The 20,880-nt window shown below is 43.0% G+C and overlaps 1 protein-coding gene across 1 annotated transcript in view; it reads right to left on the bottom strand.

Annotated features, from left to right (window-relative positions):
• plxnb2b (plexin b2b) overlaps positions 1 to 20,880 on the bottom strand; it is a 154,739-nt gene that overhangs the window by 16,389 nt on the left and 117,470 nt on the right. The window contains 12 exon segments of the mRNA XM_074634160.1: positions 786 to 852; positions 4,237 to 4,418; positions 5,466 to 5,695; positions 6,068 to 6,168; positions 8,421 to 8,457; positions 8,460 to 8,556; positions 10,955 to 11,134; positions 13,630 to 13,830; positions 16,114 to 16,207; positions 18,036 to 18,218; positions 18,677 to 18,813; positions 19,519 to 19,630. Of these exon segments, the coding sequence (XP_074490261.1) occupies positions 786 to 852; positions 4,237 to 4,418; positions 5,466 to 5,695; positions 6,068 to 6,168; positions 8,421 to 8,457; positions 8,460 to 8,556; positions 10,955 to 11,134; positions 13,630 to 13,830; positions 16,114 to 16,207; positions 18,036 to 18,218; positions 18,677 to 18,813; positions 19,519 to 19,630 (1,621 nt within the window).

Genomic DNA, 20,880 nt, shown 5'->3' with positions numbered 1-20,880 from the left:
GCTGGTCCAGCACATCCCTCAGATGCTCGATCGGATTGAGATCTGGAGAATTTGGAGGACGAGTCAACACCTTCAACTTGTCACAATCCACATGATGAAAGAGAAACCGTGATTCATCAGACCGGGCCACTTTCTTCCATTGCTCCGTGGTCCAGTTCTGATGCTCACGACGTGCCCCATTGTAGGCGCTTTCAGTTGGTGTGGGGCACCCTGACTGGTCTGCGGCTACACAACAAACTGCTCCTCACTGTGTGTTCTGACACCTTTCTATTGGAACCAGCATTAACGTTTTCAGCAGTTTGAGCTCCAGTAGCTCTTCTATTGGATCGGACAACACGGGCCAGCCTTCGCTCCCCACGTGCATCATCAATGATGCCGGTTCACCGGTTTTCCTTCCTTGGACCACTTTTGGTAGGTCCTGACCACTGCAGACATCCCACAAGAGCTGCAGTTCTGGAGATGCTCTGACCCGGTCGTCTAGCCAGCACTATTTGGCCCTTGTCAAAGTCGCTCACATCCTCACGCTGGCCCATTTTTTCTGCTTCCAACACAAACTTCAAAGTTCAAAATGTTCACTTGCTGTCTAATATATCCCCCCCACTGCCAGGTGCCATTGTAACCAGATAATCAATGTTATTCACTTCACATGTCAGTGGTCTTAATGTTATGGCTGATCACTGTATACATACAGTATATATGTGTAAAGACTCTCTTTGATTAGAGCTAAGGAAAATGGTTAGCTTTAATATTACATTTGATGCATTTTGACCATAAACTCATGTTACCTTCAAAAACTGGTAAAGGCAGATAGACATCCAGTTACACAGCATCCTCTCCACAACCGTCTCTGACCTGGAGAAACACATTAGATCCACAGTTTTTAACATCGTTGTAAGAATCATTCTGGTGCATTAATGCTGGATGTTAATACAGGGTTCCTACAGCTGAAGGCTAGTTAGTTTTTGGATTTATTAATGCCACTCGGAATTAAATTGAAAGGAACAGTGTGTAGGATCTGGCGGTGAAGTTCTCCCGTGTGCCAAGCGTATAGGATTTCTACGTTGGCCAATGCGAAAAAGCAAATGTCCCTCACTTGAGCCAGTTAGAGCAGAGTCAGTGTTTAGAGTTAGTGTACGTGGGAAGTGAGTGGTGAAGCAAGAGAGAGAGAGAGCGGCAGCAACGGGAGCGAGTAAGGTTATAGACTCCAGCCCAAGCAGGAAAAGTTAACAGAGTTTGGTTTGTCCGTTGTACTACTGTAGAAACATGGCGGACTACAAGGAGACAGGACTCGCTCCCTATGTAGATAAAGACGGCTCATTCTAAGGTAACGAAAACACAACAATTCTTATTATCAGGTGATTATACTATATATATTCCATTTCTGCCGCAGGAACTCTGTAATAATTAATGCAGACAGAACATTTAATTCCAAAATAAATAAAAAAGTGCAATATCTTAATTAGTCATATCATGCCATATAAATTGTGAATTCATTGCTAAGAAACCCTGAGAAATAATCACTACTTGGCTTTAATGGATGTTATTCTGTCATTGTTTTATGTGAGCTCATGTGGAGGAGGTTTAACATTTGTCTTTACATATTTTGTAATATGTTTTATATATTTATTATGTTTTGTGTCCTGTGTTTTGCCTGGCAAAAGTTGAATGACAGGTATTATAGACCATTTTCATTCTACTCTCTTGATAATGCTGACACATTACTTCCTGAAGACATCTACAAAATGTCAACAAGGGAATTTTCTGCACAGCTTGTCAGCATCAGGATATTTTAATTCAAAAATCATGTCAATGGTCACTTAGACGGATCGGCCGTCCTAATGTCACACATCCGCTGGCGGTGCCCGTTTTTACCGTTTTTAGCACGCCTAATTAGATGTCTTGTATATAAGGAGGCTTGTGTTGGCACAATGGCCTAATCAGCATAATGAGCCTCTCCATTGGGGGATAATTAAGATGTGTACTTGCACAACAGCCAGTCACAGCGTGCCGAGGCTCAGCCGACAGTTCAAATCACATAACCCCCCTCCCAGCAGCGATGAGCGACTGTACTGTCAGACCATTGGGTCCTGCTGAGGGGCGCCGTCGGAGGATGATTTGACCTTGACGTGATCATAACAGTGGTTACGGTGAAGAACAAAGAACGCTAAAATTGGAGATTCTTTTCTGAAGGCTATTTCACTTCAATCAAATTAGTCAGCTGAATGTTTACAGACTCTCTCTTTCTCTACACAGGAATTATGAGATGTTGCCAAGGGAGGAAACACTGAGCAAATTAATATTATGCAATATCAGTGAAAAACATTCGCAGGATTTGGCAAGATCCTAAAAATACCAATTCATTTGTTATAATAATAATTTATAATGTCATGCCAATCAAAACATTATTTTTTTTATAATTTTAAAATAGCTAATTTTTGTAACATAACTGATCTCTCCTCTCGGTGAAAAGGGCAATTATTAAAATAGAATTTGGGTCAGGCTGCAGGTGATTTACAGAGCTTACTCATACAATAAAACGGGTTAAAGTATCAGAATGATTGTCTTCTTTATTATTAGAAATGTCCATTGAAAAGTCAACTAGGCAAATCAAATTGACTGAAACACAGTACGGACCAAAAGTAATTTGTAGCGTACACCCCATCGGTCGAGAGCTACAGGATAAGAAGATGAAGATGACGAAGAAGGGGAACAGCAAAAGAAGAATCACACACCACTTTGTGCTTGGACTTGGAGGAAGGAAACCAGAAGGAGAAACAGAAGGAGTAGGACTGGAATAGATCAAGCAGCAGTCTGGCTCTTGATAGTGGACCACAGTAGTCAACAGACAACATGGCGACAGAATGAAACAGTCCGCTGCCTCTTGAAGTGAATCCCAGTCCTCCTACAATGGATAATTATATTGCTGCCGGGGTTTAGCTACGGAGTGATTCTGATTATAGAGCTGAGAAATAATAAGGACATCTAATGATCACGACGAACAAGACGGTCTACAGCCGAGCTAGCTGCTCTGAGAGGAGGGACAGCTAACGTCAGCATGCTAACACACGCCAACATGCTGATATTTAGCAGTATAATGTCGATGGACATCTTAGTTATCTCCACCAGGAGATAATGAGATCAGTCGTGTGTGAGTGAGTGTGTGTATCTCTGAGTCTGTCCACGGCTAATCTCGCCTACCGCTGCACCAAACGGCATAACATTTTGGGTGCTCATTTATGCTTGGATGCTCGAGGACCTCTCATGGTTGCGGTGACTCACACTTTCTTAAAACACATTTTATTGCGTTGTTTGATACTGCAATTGATTGACTGTCGACTCTTCACTCACTACTCTTAACCCCCCCCCCTCCCTGCTTGGCCACGGCCCCGGGAAGCACCTTCGCCCCGAGCCTTTCCAAGCTGACCTAGAGCCGGTGGCGGCGCACCGCCTCGTATGCGGGACTCCCCAGCCTGCCGTGTGTCGCTCACACCCTCCAGCTGGCTGTTAACGAGGGTCTTTTGGCACGGAGAAGTACTCGTATCGGTACTCGGTATCGGAGAGTACCCAAATGTAAGTATTTGTACTTGTACTCGGTCGGTGCAGTTTTTTTTTCAATTTAGTTTTTATACCTCACGTTATCATGCTAAACATTAGTACTAAACACATGGTATAGATGATATTTGGTCGTAAACCAAAATATCAGGGTGCCAGATGGAAAGTTAAAGAAGGATCACCAAAGTTATCACAATTGATCCTGAGGGTGATTTAATGCCACGACATTTTGTACAGACAACCCATCCAACAGCTGACAAGATATTTTTCTCAGAACCAAAAATGTCGACCAGAAAAAGTCTAAGGATACTAAAGTCGTGAGGATTTGTCCTCTGAGAGCCATGAATATCTGTACAAGACTGAGTGCCAATCCATCCTGTAGATGTAGATATTTCAAAGTAAGTAAGCATAAGACTTTGACCTACTGATGGTCTTTAATGAAAAGTCAATGTACAAAATGTCACGGGCAATCGATGTGATAGTTGTTGAGATATTTCAGTCCTGCCATCCCCAGAACTACTCTGCTAGCGTAGCTGAGAAGCATCCAAGTTACACAGTTGCCATGATATTTCAGCAGAACAGAACTTCTCAGATATTAAACTTGGCAGTGGCGTTTTGGCAATGTGTCTCCAGTATCTACTGAGCAGCAGCAGCAGCAGCACTGAGCTGTTGCTCCTCACTCACCTGCGTAGCATGAGTTTAGGGTTCTTGCTGTGGACGTATTCCTCCATCAGCTCCAGCAGCAGCGTTCTCATGATGTCGGTGTAGTATTCCAGCTTCCCGTGCAGAGCCACCGTCAGAAGGGAGGCGAAGTACACCTTGGCCCTGGCGTTGAAGTCGTGACTGCGCTCCAGGGTACGGATAAACTACAAACACACAAACATAACAGGCGAAAGACGAGCTAAATTAATCATCCTGATGACGCCCGCGTAAACAAACAAATCCGGCATAATATGCCTTTAAATAATCAAAAGACTAATGCTTGTGAAAACAATAATTAACAAGGTAAATTCAGTTCTGCCATGTAAAAATACTGTAGCTAAGAAAAGACACCAATTAGTGCAAGAGGAATCACCCACACATATGCAGTTAACACCTCAAAGGCCGCTTCTGTGCCAGCAACAATTGGACTATTAGGATTCTTCACACGTCTCCCCCTCTGCTATGTCTTCTGCTTCTCATTTCCAATAATGTACTCTGCTAACTAAAACATCAAAAGGTCCTTAAATCAAGGGGATGTGAGCCTTTAGAATAGATATAAAGGAGCTTACACTACAAGATGATTCTGAGAACATGTGAGGAGAGAAATAGGCATTAACGTAACAGAATATTGATTCATATTTGATCAGCGCTGCCTAGTTTGACCGTTTGGTCGGAGTTCAGAGTGATTGACAGCTGGCTCTCATAGACGGCAGCTGGACAGCAGACCTCAGATCAGCTCTGACTGCTTGTTTTCCTCCGGTCTGTGAAATCTTGCAGATGCTGTTAGGAGCACCGGAGGACACAGAGGAGCATGAATTTTTGCAGGTTACCTGTTTCATGTACTACTGTCACGTTATAGCGACCGTTTTGTAAAAATAACTTTTTTTTAATCATATTTGCTCCAATCTCGCCTACTGATGCTTTAAGATACATCATGTGAGAACCGTGAGTGTCTGTATTCAGTTTGATGACAATCCATTCAATAGTTGTTGAGATATTTCAGTTTGGACCACAGTGGTAGGCGGACACCGCTCTAGCCTGGCTGAGAAGAACATTTAAAAAATCTTTTTTTGTTTTAATAGTATCACGCATCAACTGTTTTGTGAAGCTCTAATGTTGAACACCTTAACAACGCTGCTGTGAACTCAGATATCATCAGTCTGTGATCACAGCTGACCATTCAGCGGTTCACTCATGTGCAGTATAATTACATTAATGAGGAAGGTCTTTGAGTTCAGCAGGTTGGAGAACTGGTTGAGCGCCTGAGTCACTATGGCCCGCCGAGCCACCGGGATGTCGAGCTTTCCCGTGATCATCACATCGTTGGCGCCGTCCTTAGAGGGCAGGAAGAAGACGCGGTCTGTGTAGGTTTTGTAGTCGAGGAAGGGGATTCGTCCCTCGCTCAGGTCGTTGGTGTGGTCCTCCATCTCGATCATCAAGTCTGCGAGATGAGAACAAGAAAATAGTACCTCGTTCCTTTTTTTTAATAAGCAGCTTTTCTCATTTGTGTGCCGCTCGTCTGTCTCAATCATTATGTTGCGAGAGGCAGCGAAGGGAGAGAGCTTTGCCAGGAAAATAATTTCAGCTGTGAAAGATTGTTTTCTATTACTGTTACTGCAAAACTGCTCCTCGTAATGATGATAACATGATGTTAAGCAGGAGAATTTATTTAATTCACTGCGGCACAATACATCAAACAAATGTAATCAGAGCTATGAAGCACTTCATTACTTTACAGCTTCCCAGAAACGCGGATCCTTTGAGGGACATTAGCGATATTGCTGAGCTTTTGCACGGATGAACTGTTTAGTACCTGTGAATTCTTTCTTGCAGCGATCCCGGACGCTCTCCTCCAGATTCTCCAGCTGATGTTTCACCTTCTCGTACTCCCTCTCTGCCTGTTGACTCTTTCTCCTGAACACATTAAACAAACACGACACGTGTGTCATCAAAACAAAAAAGGAAAGGATTCAAACTTGAAAAAAAAATTATAATTTCAGAAGTTTAATTGTTGTTCAAAGGCTCTGGTTTGAGGAAGCACAACTGGCCGATAACTTGCAAAAATGAGCGCTGCTATTCCTCCGTCACTGTGGGTTTGTTGTTCCTGATGTAGGTGTTTTATGAATATTCAGCAGAACGTTTAACTGATCCATGACAGCCTGTTTTTTATCCTCTTCATTTATACGCAGTATAAATGAGGAGGATAAGCTATGATAGTTATAAAACCATCCCTATAATAACATTATGACGATACAATTTGAGAAAAATACCATAACCTCAGTCATATCTCCTCACAAGAAGTATTTCTGATTCTGACATTTACAGAACAGAGCAGCCCGGAAAGTGCGCGTTATTATGGGTGTAATTTATTCATCCCTAAATAATTCTATTTGTATTCTTGTTATTTGAATTTTATAACAGTTTGTTGTCAAACGGGGAGTTACTGTACACCTCTCTGACATCTAATTGACTCCGAACATAAGCAATGTCCCCTTCATAAAATGTGCAAGCCCAGTTTTTTGGCACTTCAATACTTTTCTACATATTGGGTTTTAACAAGGTCAGAAGAAAAGGGGAACAAAAGTATTTCAAGGAAAATTGGTTTTGCAATTATTGTTATTATTTGTGCACAAGCGTCAGTGAGAAGGAAAGCCAATTTCAACAAAACAAAAGGGTGAAGGGGTCACGAGGCAAACGGCTGGAGCTGGGAAACACTGGCATAAAAATACTGCAGGTTTGTAGGTTTACTGTTAGATGTGTTATTTTGCTAAAACAAAACACAAAAAATATCCTCTAATGCAAGAAAAATGTAGGTATCTAAAAACTGTAAGTATAATAGTTTAAAAAAACAAACAGTTAACAGTACCTTAAATAGTTAAAAACTGATTATTGCGTGACATTTAAAAGGGACTGTTTGTATCTTCTTACACGTATAAATCATTGCAGGTCGGTGTCCCATGTGCGCTCGCGTGTGGCTACGCTGTTCAGACTCAGACTCCAACACAAACTACACGGAAGCACCGAAACCTCTTGGTTGTATCTAGTGAAGCCCGTCTGTTAAACAGTGTTGGCCGCGGTCGGAGGACGCGGGGGAGACCGTAGCTTTGGTCTCCAGAGCCGGAGTCTCTGCTCCTCTGCCTGCCTTCACTCACACACCGTGCTCGTTCTCTCTCTCTCGCACCACTCTCACGTGCATGCTGCTCACTCCACACTGCAGAAGAGTTAGTTTAGCTCTGAGAATATCTAGTGAATGTACAGTGGACGTTTGTGCAGAAATAACTGCTGCAGCTCCTCCAGACTAACAGAGGTTTCCCGTGTCTTGTGAAGTGACGGGGCTCCGCAGAGAGAAACGTTATCGTCTCCGACCAAAACTCCGGCGTCTCCCCCGTTCCCTCCGGCCGCGGTCGGGAGGCTGAGGCAGGAAAAGCCAACACTAGGATCAGCATTGATTCATAGAGAGACCTTCGTCTGGTCAGATAACATTACTGCCAAGCAGCTGAAATATAGAGTGATATTGTGCTTTTAGCTGACGTGTGTTGCCTCACTGTTTTGAGCGATGCTCGTTCATGTCTATGTAGAGCGAGCACAAGCGCCAGCAGCAGGACACCGACTTTCGTTGACTTAACGGTCACAGGTGTCGCTGTTAACAAGACATTCCTGATTCTTACAAACAGTCCCTTTAACTGTAGGGTCAAGAAGTTCAGACAATACGTGTTTCTACTAATCTAAAAAATGCTATTTGAAGTTGATAGATTACTTTTTTTAAACTATAGTATAGGTATCCCTTTCCTTTAGTGTGTTATATAGTTTTTTGTTCATGTAAAACGTCTGCAAAGTTACAAAGCCCAAAGTCTACCCTAAAGGGAGAAACACTGCTCCTGAACTGCCTTGCTTGAAGTCCTGCATTTTCTTCCTTAATGTGGTGATGTCACCAAGTAACACATTTGCATAATGGCTTCTTTGGCACGCCCTCAAACAAAGCTAGTTAGAGTGGAGCTGGAGCGGAGTCCGAAGAGTTTGGTTCAGTTGACCAATCAGAGCAGACTGGGTTTTTCGCTCAAACAGAGCGTCTCAGACAGAGGATGAAAAGAGGTGCTGCAGCACAGCCGGTATGAGAAATGTAAAGCATGTAATCATGTTCTAGTAGAAACCCCTCTTTAACTCACCTGTAGCAGTAGACAGAGATAGCGATGATGAGCAGCATGGCACAATGACGGCAGGGATGATGATGTAGAGCGACAGATCATTCTTCTTCTCGTATTCCACCGAGCCGACCACCCACTCCCCTTTCCCAAACTTGATCTGTGGATAAACACAGAGAGAGAGAGAGAGAGAGAGAGAGAGAGAGAGAGAGAGAGAGAGAGAGAGAGAGAGAGAGAGAGAGAGAGAGCAAGAGAGAGAGAGAGAGAGAGAGAGAGAGAGAGAGAGAGAGAGAGAGAGAGAGCAAGAGAGAGAGAGAGAGAGAGAGAGAGAGAGAGAGAGAGAGAGAGAGAGAGAGAGAGAGAGAGAGAGAGAGAGAGAGAGGGAATCTTATTATCTGCACAAGCTCTCGACATTTTAGCCTGAGATTTATTCAGGTAGGTGTCGACGGTGGAGATTCGACAGCGTTGGAGAGGAAACTGGGACAGAAGAGGATCTACATAATTGCCCACAGTTCTGCTAAAGCAGCTGTAGAACCTTTCAGTATTTCTGAAGTGGCTGTGGCTACGTGCAAGTCGGCGGGCCCACATTAACTGAACGAATACATGTGAACTGAGTTTGACACTTTATAATCAAACTTTTTTCTGTGTAGGTATTCTGTAGCTATCGAAGGGCCGTTGGTGTCTCTTCTTTATGCAGCACACAGCCTCAGAAGTGAACCGATAACTCACTTAGAGGGTTACCCAGAGAAGAGGTTACAGTATTCATCACAATTGTGGCTCGGCTATAATTAAATGTAATTATAAAAAAGGGGGCCTGTAGCTACATGAAAACTGTTCAACCAGTAAAAAAAAATGGGGTCCCCAGATGAACAGAGGACATGCCTAGAGAAGTACAGTAAAGATTCATGATGCATGCACGCTCTCATCTGCAAGTCTGTGTCTGTACATTTACTCAAAGCTCTGCACTTAAAGCTAAAAACACAGCTCAGTGTTGCCAACTCTTTTCCAATGAAAGTAGCTAGCAGCTCCTGAGGTCGCTAAATCTAGAGAGAAAGTTGTCAAGTCTGCAACACTGACAGTCCGTCGCTTCAGGCCTCCCTCCAAAGCTTCTCCCCCAAAATGATCATTATGGACGTAAACATAACATAATGAACGTTATGTGACGCGCAATGAGTGCACGGAAAGAGTGCATGCAGGTAGACAGGCAGGCAGGCAGCCCGTCCAATCATTTCGTTCTGGCCGAATTAAATGATTTAACGCTGTATTACAGTCCTGCAACAGCCACAGATACCAGAATTTCAACTACCGTAATATAACAAAAACATTTTTTGAAGAAGATTACCGACCCTGGCTTTAAAGGTCCGATATCGTGCTCATTGTCAGGTTCATACTTGTATTTTGTGTTTCTACTAGAACATGTTTACATGCTGTAATGTTAAAAAGACCTTTATTTTCCTCATACTGTCTGCCTGAATATACCTGTATTTACCCTCTGTCTGAAACGCTCCGTTTTAGTGCATTTCAATTACGTTGCTAGGCAACAGCTTGGGTCCCTGTTTACTTCCTGTCAGCTGATGTCATTCACATCCACTGCAACAGGAAATAAACTGGGACACATTTAGAATGTTTACATTTAAAACCACGTAATGGTCTAAATATTGTATATTTGTGACATCACAAATGGACAGAAATCCTGACGGCTTGTTTCAAATGCACAATATCTGAATACGGGCTGTGTGTATTTCTCTGTATATTGAGCATTTCGATAAATTAACAGTATTTATAAATCACTTAAACCTACTTTCTAATATAAAAAACATGAAAATCTCACTTTTTACAATACTGGACCTTTAAGTATAAATTTGATGTACTTGTACTTGAGTATTTTTCTTTTCATGAGGGAAGTACTGATCTTTTTACTCTGCTACATTTATCAGCTTTAGCTACTTTACATAATGCATACAACACATATGAAGAGCTTATAAGATATGATGCTTTATTATAGATTAAACTATCTAACAGTATAAACAAGTATGTCTCAAATGTGACGATTTGCTGCTTTTCTTCTTAATAATTGTAATATACTTTTAATAATTTTGAGGTTTGGACTATTGGTTGGACAAAACAAGTATTGTGAAGTTGTCACTTTGGGCTCTGGGTTACTCTGTAATTTATACAAACCAAGCAATCAATCGAATAATCAGCCTGATCCATGATGAAAATAATCATTACTTGAGTCCTATATAGAACTGTTAAAGATTAGCTGCGCCTCGACCAGCTACAACCGTAACATGCTGCTTGAAGTAATGATTAACCTACAGTAATGATATAACATATAGTTATATAACACTCACAGAGACATTTTCTGCTTTATTTACATACGTTTTCCTGATTATAGTTACATACTTCTACTTGTAATGGAGTATTTATACAGTGTGGTATTGGTAATGTTACTGAATACTTCCTCCACCACTGTAAGATATGATAAGATATACTTTATTGTCCTCAAGGGTTAAATTTTGCTTGCGTGTCTGCCTGACTTTTTGTGATCTGAATACCGTTAAGTCCAGCAGCTCGGGCCGGGTGTCTCGGCGGTGCCGTCTGGAGCGAGCGCTGGGTGTGGTGGAAGGCGGGTCCAGAAACAGCTTGTCGTCCTGAAGCGTGTTGACCACACAGGGAACGTCGCCCACAAACGCTTGAGCCTCTTTGGCCGTCATGGCTTTGGAGAATCCCTTACCCTGCAGGGGGGGGAACATCGACTTGTAATGCTCAAAAGTGTCTTAACTGAGCAACATGGGAGAGAAATTAATTACTGCATTTAAACAACCATCAAGTAGACCCATCATATGATGAGTATTAAAAACATTTTCATTAGTAATGGATGGAAAGTTTATAAGAGCTCTTTACTGTTCCACTACGAATGCCAAAAGTAATTATAAAGATTAAGATTATATTCGTTGTAAGCACATTTCTAAGTAATTTCTTGTTAAGACAGCGTAGGCACGGCTCCAGTCAATCCCACAGTTCTGGCATTGCAATATAGACGTTGAGATTCTACAGCACACTTCTGTATCTACAGAAATGCTTTCAATTATTCTAATGCAGTCTGCAATATAAGAAAGGTGAAATTAGCTTAAGTAAACCAGCGTCTGAGTAATTGAAAAGGCCTTTTTTTTGCATGTCTTTCCTGACTAATTTACTGCAGTACTTACTGAGTGTCTGCACAAAGACACTATAAAAAGGGAATACTATGGAACCTCGAAACTGACATAAAGAAGTACCCTATAGGAGAAATCTACTGCTGAATCAATCACACAATTAACTGATTAGTCGATAGCCTCAGAATTTGATCTGTAACAGGAACTAACGGCCTACATTTCCTTCTTCCAGCTTCTTCCAGCAAATTGAATATCTTATGATTTTTTGAGTGTTCATCAGACAACACAAGCAATTGGAAGACATCACCTTGGACTTCAGGATACTGTAATGGACATTTTCATAGAGATTTTACAGATCGAATTACTAATTAAACATATAACTTTATACATCTTTAAATCAGATAGTTAAATCATTAAAATGGGGTGTAAAAAGAGATTTAACTTTTCCCATAAGCTCCAATCAATGGTGAATAAAAATAATAGCTTTTTTTACTTTTCTTTGCCTCCAAGATAGAATGAATTAAAACTTAGAATTTGTTTCTATTCCTACGTTTAAAAATAATAAAACTAGGTCCAACATCGGAAACATGACACGCAGAACCTTGTTTATAAACATATTTAGTTATCAATAATAGAATATTTCATTCCACATATGTTTGAAAGTATACTTAAAGGGAAACTTTGCAGATTTTCAACCAGCTTTGTATCGTTGCATTGTGGGTGGTACAGTATGTGCAAATGAACGATGTTTGGCTCCTGGAATGACGCTTTCGGGTCATTCCGTGTCTTCCGGCGAACAATTGCCGTCAGGCTTAGCGGGGAGCTCCGGGCGCCGGTAACATGCAGGGAAGCCGAACATTGATCATTTTGCACATACTGTACCACCCACATTGCAACGTTTAACACAAAGCTATTTTTTACTTGGTTGCACCAAAACTTTGATTCTTTCTCAGACTGAGGGCATGAGATTGAAGAGTTTTTCGAGTCCGAAAGTCCAGTCATTCACAAAAAGGCAATTTTGCCTCTCAAAAATGTGTATTTTTCCTGTTACTATCCCATCACCCCCCCAGATTTACCATACCAACCCTCAGGTTGGGAAAGACTGCTTCAGAGTAAGGATGCACCGATACCAGTATTGGGTATGGAGTCCGATACTGTGCTCATGTACTCGTACTCGCAAAACGGCTCCGATACAACGACACAAATACCACTTTACGGTAGTGCGCCCGACCCCGCGGGGCGGGGATCCCACCACAGCCGGCGCGCACCGGCCCTCAATTTCATTGCGCCACGGGGTTTTGCTTGCACCCTCTGACTCACGCGTGCGTTAGACTCTTTGGTCCGTGTTTCAAGACGGGTCTGGTGGTTGCCGACATCCCCGCAGACCCCTGGCGTCTTTTACGTGAGCCGAGCCCCGATCTGGTGGCACAATGCGGTTGGGGCGCACTGAGGACAGTCCACCCCGGTCGACAGTCGCACCAGGAGCAGGGGGACGCCCCCGGCGGGGAAAGAGGGACTCCCCAGCCTGCCGTGTGTCGCTCACACCCTCCAGCTGGCTGTTAACCAGGGTCTTTTGGCACAGAGAAGTACTCGTATCGGTACTCAGTATCGGCAAGTACCCAAATGTAAGTACTTGTACTCGTACTCGGTCTGAAAAATGTGTTATCGGTGCATCCCTACTTCAGAGCAACGGATATTTACATTAAGAATATTCCAACATGAATCTGTTATCTGTTTATAAGGGTTAGAATAAATAAATGGAGCTACTAATGTACATTTGCCTCAGCTCATTTGACTTCCAAAACAATCACCCCACTGAGCTAAAATATTAAATATACTGCCATTTGCATAATTCTTTCATGCAATGAAGGCCATCCATAACATAAGCAGCTAAAGAGCAAAAATGTGGTGCAGCGTCTGCAATTCAGCATCTTTTTCCATTTTTATCCTCAAGTCACATAATAACACCATTTGTCTTAATTCCTTCACACAAAGAGGCTGATTCTCAGAAACACTGTGCTGTCACGACACAACTGCAGCATTAAAAAGGGGAAGCTGAAACAGCCGGCACTCACGGTGACGATGATGATGCTGGTCTTGGTGATGACCTTCTTGGACAGGTTGGTGAAGCTGGGGTTAGGGTGGTAGTCGAAGGGCTTCAGATCCCTCTGAAAGTTGTCGAGCATGATGAAGGTTTCAAAGGGCTGGTTCGGGGAGCTGCTGTGTACCGTTGGAGACCGAAACTCCATGACGGTGTCGTTCTTCTCGTGGGAGCCCTGAATGTATCGGAGGGAGAATTGAAATAAATGGACATAAATAAAGTTATATGTTGACACACAATGCAAAACAAGACATGAAGGGAAATATTACAGTATTCAACAAACAGTGGGTGTTTTTCAAAGAGGCAGTGAATTATTGTTTTTGTTGTGTGAGAGAAGAGGAAAAACGCCTGGTTTGGCAAAATGGAAGAGGTAAAATGATGTGTCTCTTCTCAGTCATTCTATTAAAATCCCAATCTGCCGTCGTAGAATAGCAGCCGGTGATGAATCACAACTCACACTGAGTCATTCCTCCTCTTTGATTAACTGGACTGATGGTGATATTTCTGTCACTCTCTGATTGTTTCCGTGCACGGCTGACAATACCGTGTGTGACAGCTAAACCCTTACAGTCCTACACACAGTTTAAGTTTATCAAAAGGACAATGCAAAAGGCGTAGGCTACATCAGATAATGCCTTGGAAAAGTCACGCAGACTTACTATAAAGTTTGAGACTGGTTGTAAGGAGTTGTTTCTCATTTAGCTCAAAAGTGAATTTGTCCTATTTAATTGCTTGCTGTCCCTTCTGACCACACAGTTTATTGCTCTATGTTTTCAAAAGGAATGGTTCAACATTTTAGGAAATGGCAGAGAAGATTTAAACCACTCTGATTTCTACCGAACGGTTTTTAGGCTACCAAAAAGGTAATAATTAACTTTCATGAAGTGAAAACACACTGTGAAAGGGTTAAAGTTGAAAGACAAAAACACGGACAACTCCCAGACCGGACAATGCCGTGGTAGCGACCTGTCAATCACAAGGTAGCCCCGCCCTAAAACATCCCCTGCTTTATGGTCTATCTGACTCTAAATGGGACCATCATTTACTAAATGAATATCATGCTGTATTGAAGAAGACTTGAAACTAGAGATTGAGACCATAAACTCATGTTTACAATGTTTACTGAGGTAATAAATCAAGAGAGAAGTAGGCTCATTTTCTCATAGACTTCTATACAACCAGACTTCTTTTATCAACCAGAGGAGTCGCCCCCTGCTGGCTGGTAGAAAGAATGCAGGTTTAAGGCACTTCTACATCGGCTTCACTTCTCAGACCCGGAGGTTGCCCACTGTGCATCATATGCGACTAAAGTGTGAGGTCAGATATGTCAACCATATTCCATATTATGTCTAATACGCTAAACAGGTCTTAACAAGCTAGTTAAGTCAGTTGCTTCAGGTAGCAACACGAGAGTTACACCTGGCAGTTTGTGAATATTTAGAAACAGCTTCATAAGAACTACTTTGTGTGGTGTGCGACCCATATTAATTTAGCGATGTGTAAATATACATTTAGTAATCATTTATATTATAACTAGGCTAAGTCTAGAAGTCGAAGAGTTGGAGGGTCTTTACAGCAAAAAATAAAAAACATGCCTGCTTTGAGCCGCTGACCTGACCCACAATGTAATCAACATGTTTTCACCACAAGCCAGCAGCCACAAATATTTGGGTCTAGCTCAGTGGATGGACTTAAACCAAGAGAAGCTTATGAAGTTGACCAGCCAAGGCCTTTGAGATAACACTTTACATCTGCTGCTAGTCTGCGGCAGCCAGGAGTCTTTTCAAATCTCTGCCGTCCCCCCGGGTAGCAGGGGACCGGGGGACTTGGCCAGGAGTGAAGTGGCGAAGAGCGGCATGTATTCACATAATCTTCTGCAACCTTAATGCCGGCATTAAATTTAGCCCTTTAAATGAAATGAACAAAATTGCTACTGCTTAACGCTGCCCAGTACACTGGAGGGCCAGCGGCGGCGGCACGCTGTGTGCAACTCCTTCAAGTTCCCTGGCAGAGTCGATCCTGCTTGATTAAGCTGGACGAGGAACACAGTTCTGGCTTGGTGAGGGTGAAACAGTGGCGCTGCTATCTGCAATCTTACAGGTTTTAAGGATTTATGGCCTAAGAAGTGAGATGAAGTAATACTGGCTTTATGGACTCTCGCTGATCAGTAGAAGCATGGAGGAGTGGACATGTGTGCTTGCTGGTGTGTGTGTTCATGCTTGACGGAGTTCGAATGAATCACCACTGTAGTCGTGGGCTCTTGAGATGTGGGGAGATCGATGGACAGTGCTGCTACTGTGAGGAGGGGGAACAGATGGAAGAGTAGAAATTCTCTGAGACAGTTGAGAGAAAGAGTGAAGTGAGCAAAGAAATGATGACTTGTAGAGGAGGATGATCAACAGGCTGATGGGAAGACGGTCAAGGGAGATGCTTATAGAAAAAGAAATGGAAGACACACCTCAAAAGTTGTCCAATTGCCCAATTTGACGTTCATGACAGCAGTCTGGATCAGGTCAAAGCCGGAGCCGGTCACCACAATGTTCCTCCCTCCACTATAAACACAGACGTACACAACACAGTAAAATAAGATAGGCCATGAGATATAAAAGCAGATATCCCCACAGACACACAAAGACAAGCTCATAGGGAGAGTTACGGGAAGACAGACACACTTCTTAAATTGCACTTGGGGGTAATTTTCACCGGAGATGAAAACAAATTAGTTTAGCCTGCGAGCAGCGTATCTGTCGTCTGTTGTTCCAGCCTGCGTGCCTAATCACACGCGCACTAGTGCTTTCAGTTGCACAGGAAAGAAAAAAGCAAGGTAACCGTCTAATGCATCCATTTTCAGAGATCATCAAGCCGTTTGGTACAACATCAAAGACTAGCGTTTTGTATCCACCCTTCAGCAAATCAGAAGTAAGTATTCTGCTCACAGACTCAACACAAACAACGGGCACACTCAGCAACTCCTGGAGGACAAATCACACTTTTAAAGAACTAAAAGGTTCTTGGCATTAATAACCTGTACCAAGGTTTCAGACAGATCGAAGCTGGCAGGGCAGAGAACAGGTGCCTTTCTAAGTGTTCAATTTTCCATAACGGTGCTTTTCAATACGGCCTTGTCATCAATGCCAACACTGCTGCTTTTTCTTTTCTTTTTTCGGCGTCTCTACTTTCAAAAGAAATGCACAGTGCGAGGGATTTAAAGGGGCATTAAATTTGTTGTCAACCTGGATGTTATCACCCTATCTTTGACTATTACTCATCATGAAATGTTCTTCTTCATATCTGTTGTAGAGATTTGGAAACAGCAGAGAGAGTTAGCCTCCTACAGCTTTCCAAACAAAGACTAAAGGCCCCGAAACACCAAGCCGACGGTCGGCCGTCTGCTAGTTTGTGACCGTCGGTGAGCGTCTGTCGCTCTAGTTTTTGCGGTGTGTCCTGCACCGTCGGCTCTAGTCTGCCCGTGTCGGAGGTCTTTTGGACGACTCTGCATGTTGAATCGGCGGCGGTGAGAGAAATCAGTTTACCATATACCATAATTTCCCTTGAACTTTCAATGAACACTATATGTTTCCAGGTAAAATGAAAGCAATATTACAAACTAGGGCTGTCAAAGTTAACGGGATAATAATGCGTTAACGCAAATTTGTTTTAACGCCACACATTTCTTTAAAGCATTAACGTAACTTGCAATTTTTTAGGGTTGTAGCGGGCTCAGTTTTAAAGCTAGAGTGAAGATACTGACATCATATGAAAACAGAAAACCTTAAACCATTTCATACTAGCTTCTGGTGAAAGACGCTAAATAACGCTCCAAACTTCAGCTAAATTTTGGCGAGGAAAAACTGGGGGTCCCTGACCTCTGACCTCAAGATATGTGAATGAAAATGGGTTTTCTGGGTACCCACGAGTCTCCCCTTTACAGACATGCCCACTTTATGATAATCACATCCAGTTTAGAGCGAGTCATAGTCAAGTCAGCACACTGACACACTGACAGCTGTTGTTGCCTGTTGGGCTGCAGTTTGCCATGTTATGATTGGAGCATATTGTTTTATGCTAAATGCAGTACCTGTGAGGGTTTCTGGATCAATATCTGTTATTGATTTGTGTTGTTAATTGATTTACAATAATAAATTTATACATATTTTTGCATAAAGCAGCATATTTTCCCACTCCCATGTTGATAAGAGTATTAAATACTTGACAAATCTCCCTTTAAGGTACATTTTGAACAGATAAAAATGTGTGATTAATTGGCAATTAATAGCGATTAACTACGGACAATCATGTGTTTCTTTAATCGATTGACAGCCTTATTAAAAACACTTTGATTGGAGGTAAAATGGTGGTATGCTGCTACTTTATACTGACCAGACAAAGCTTCCTTTGGGTTGGTGGTCCAGCACGATGGGATTTTCCAAGAACTGGAAGGCACTTGGGATGCTCGTCGTCGTACTCTTTCCATACCTCACTGTGACGGCGAGGCGGTCGGAGGGCACCTTCTCTCCTCCGTAGTGTCCTGTCCTGCAGGTGATCTGTGCTCCGAAGTGCTCCCTGCAAAGACAAGGACATAACATTAACTGGCTGCAGGAGTGGGGGGTCGCACGAGGTCACCGTGCAGTGGAAGCCAACATGGCAGCAGCCTGACAGCTTGTTAAATCCTGGCTTTGCTGCTCCTCTAGCTCGTTATTTTCCGTTACCTCTGCCTAAAATGTCACCATGTGCTGGGTTTGACAGAACACTGGTGGTCACAATAGCGAAGGCAAATGGTAAGAGAGAGAGAGAGAGAGAAAAAAAATCCTGCTTATGGCACTGAAGTTAAGGTCAATTCCATTTTTGCTTCAGGAATATAAAAAAAAAATCAATTTATGGGCTTCAAAGTGTGCATACTGTAGAATTTGCATAGAATACAATGTCTGAATAACAAGTAGCACTTATCAACTGGCGGGACTGGATTGAAAGAGAAGTGGGCTTTGGCGTGAATGACAATTATTGAGGGAAGAGGTCCTTACACAGTGCAGGCCACACCTCCGATGGTAACCTGGACATCCTCCATACTGCCGGTGTCCAGATGCGTCCCATTAATCGTAATGAGGGTGCCCCCAGCTTTGGGACCTCTGGCGGGTCCCACCGCCTCGGGAATTGGATCCTGGTGAGACGGAGATACAAGATACAGCATGAATACTCATCTTTCCCCCTGCAAAGATTTACATGCACAGACAAGCTCCATCCCACACACTCACAACACACAATGCTATGTCATATAGTTACACACATTTCCTCTCACCCTCCTTGATCTCCAACTCTCTATTAGAAACATTCACACACACACACACACACACACACAAGCACCACATCTGCCTCAATTTGCTGAGCAAACAGTTAGGCGGAGCACTCCCCTGTGGGGGAGCTTTAGCGGGAGCCTGAGATATGAAAAGCCAGTTTAATACTTTAACAGGCTACAGCGTAGCTATTTGAGAGAAAAAGGGGGAGCCTACTGCACAGCATCTGGTTAAAGAGGAACGCATACGCACTCTGGATTATCGTACAGTGCATTACCATTGTAATATGACAGCGTCCAGGCGCTTAATTTACCAAAACATTAGGATGTTGCATTTTGTACATTTTCCACATAAATGACATGCCCTTGGTATGTTGTGATAAAGGGGCTCTCTGCTGTTCGGAAATGGAAACATAATGGAGACCATAACGTAACAAAAATCTGCTGAAAGCTTTTGGATGAGTTTATTTTCTGGGTCAAAAGTTGTACGCCTCCGTACTGAAAGTGCAGCTGAGGAGAGAGAGAGAGTGTGTGTGTGTGTGTGTGTGTGTGTGTGTAAGGGAGAGTATTTACCCTGTAGATGAAGAACATGGAGGAGGTTCCTCTCCTTCCCCCCTTCACCTCCACCTCCACCTGGCCCCGGATATCATTTGCAGGATCAACAGGGCCGATCACACACACCACGCTGGACGGGACAAAGGGAAAAAAAAGGTGAGAAAATATTTAAGACTAGGGCTGCAGCTAACAATTATTCAAATTATCAATTAATCTACAGATTATTTTCTCAATTCATTGATCGTTTTTTCTATAAAATGTAAAAAACAAATTATGAAAAAAGGACCAACATACATATAGTATCCTGGAAACTCAAGGTGAGATGTGGGTCCCGAGAATATTTGACATGTTGCCGATCAAGTTTTTGTCCTTTGACTAGGTGATGAACTGACTCCCTTCAACTCTATACAAGACCTGTATTACACATTAATGTTCAACTTCACCAGGTTTGTGAAAGCGCTTGTGGAAATTGTATCAGCATTTCTGAACTTAAAGGGACAGAGTGTAGGATTTGGCGACATCTAGTGGTGTGATTGCAGATTGCAGCCAACTGAGTACCCCTCTGCCAACTCCTCCCTTTCCAAGACTGCGGTAACGTGAGCCGCCGAGTGCAAAACCGTGGTAACGCCTTTCGCCTCGCTCAGAGGACATCCATACCATAATAACACTACTTTAGGAGCAACAGAAGAAGTCAGACGGCGGCTGGCGGTACCACGGTTTTGCACTCTGCGGCTCACGTTACCGCAGTTTCACAAGCGTGTCGGAGAATTACGGTGGCCTTCAGGTAGCCAAGCCCCCAGGAACATCGCCGGTCGTCGATCTGTACTTTACTAGTGGCCAAACGGGGGTAATGCAACTTCCGTGTCAGTCACGGGATGCCATTGGGCCCAAAAAGACTTTTTCCCATACACTTACATTGGGAAAGAGACGTCTGTAACTAAAATTTTCTTTGAGATGAATCAACTCCCCAGTATGAACACTCTAATACCCCTTATTTAAAAAAATTGATTTTAAAGTTGTAAAATGCACTAATAGCCGAATCCAGAGTTATTTCCCTTCCTCCGTTCATGTGAATGAGAACCAGACGGAGGCAGGAGCGCAAGCCGTGACGACGACGTGACGTTGGGACCCCGTGACCGAGTCATGTGACCGAGCGGACGCTACTCCGCGAAGTTCCGGGTACTTTTCCAGACGGAAGTCGAGCCAATTAGGCTTCATGCGCCAATGAGCAACTCTCATAGGAATGAGCCGGGGCCCCGCCTCCAACGCTGTATCCAGTTCTTTTAATACATCCATACAGGTAAAGCAAAAACGTGAAAGGCTCTCTCTAGAGCCAGTGTTTGGTTTGTCTGTTCTGGGCTACGGTATAAACATGGTGGA

The sequence above is a fragment of the Sebastes fasciatus genome, chromosome 4 (assembly GCF_043250625.1).
Source record: "Sebastes fasciatus isolate fSebFas1 chromosome 4, fSebFas1.pri, whole genome shotgun sequence".
Lineage (NCBI taxonomy): Eukaryota > Metazoa > Chordata > Actinopteri > Perciformes > Sebastidae > Sebastes > Sebastes fasciatus.
This window is presented reverse-complemented; position numbering and strand designations above follow the sequence as displayed.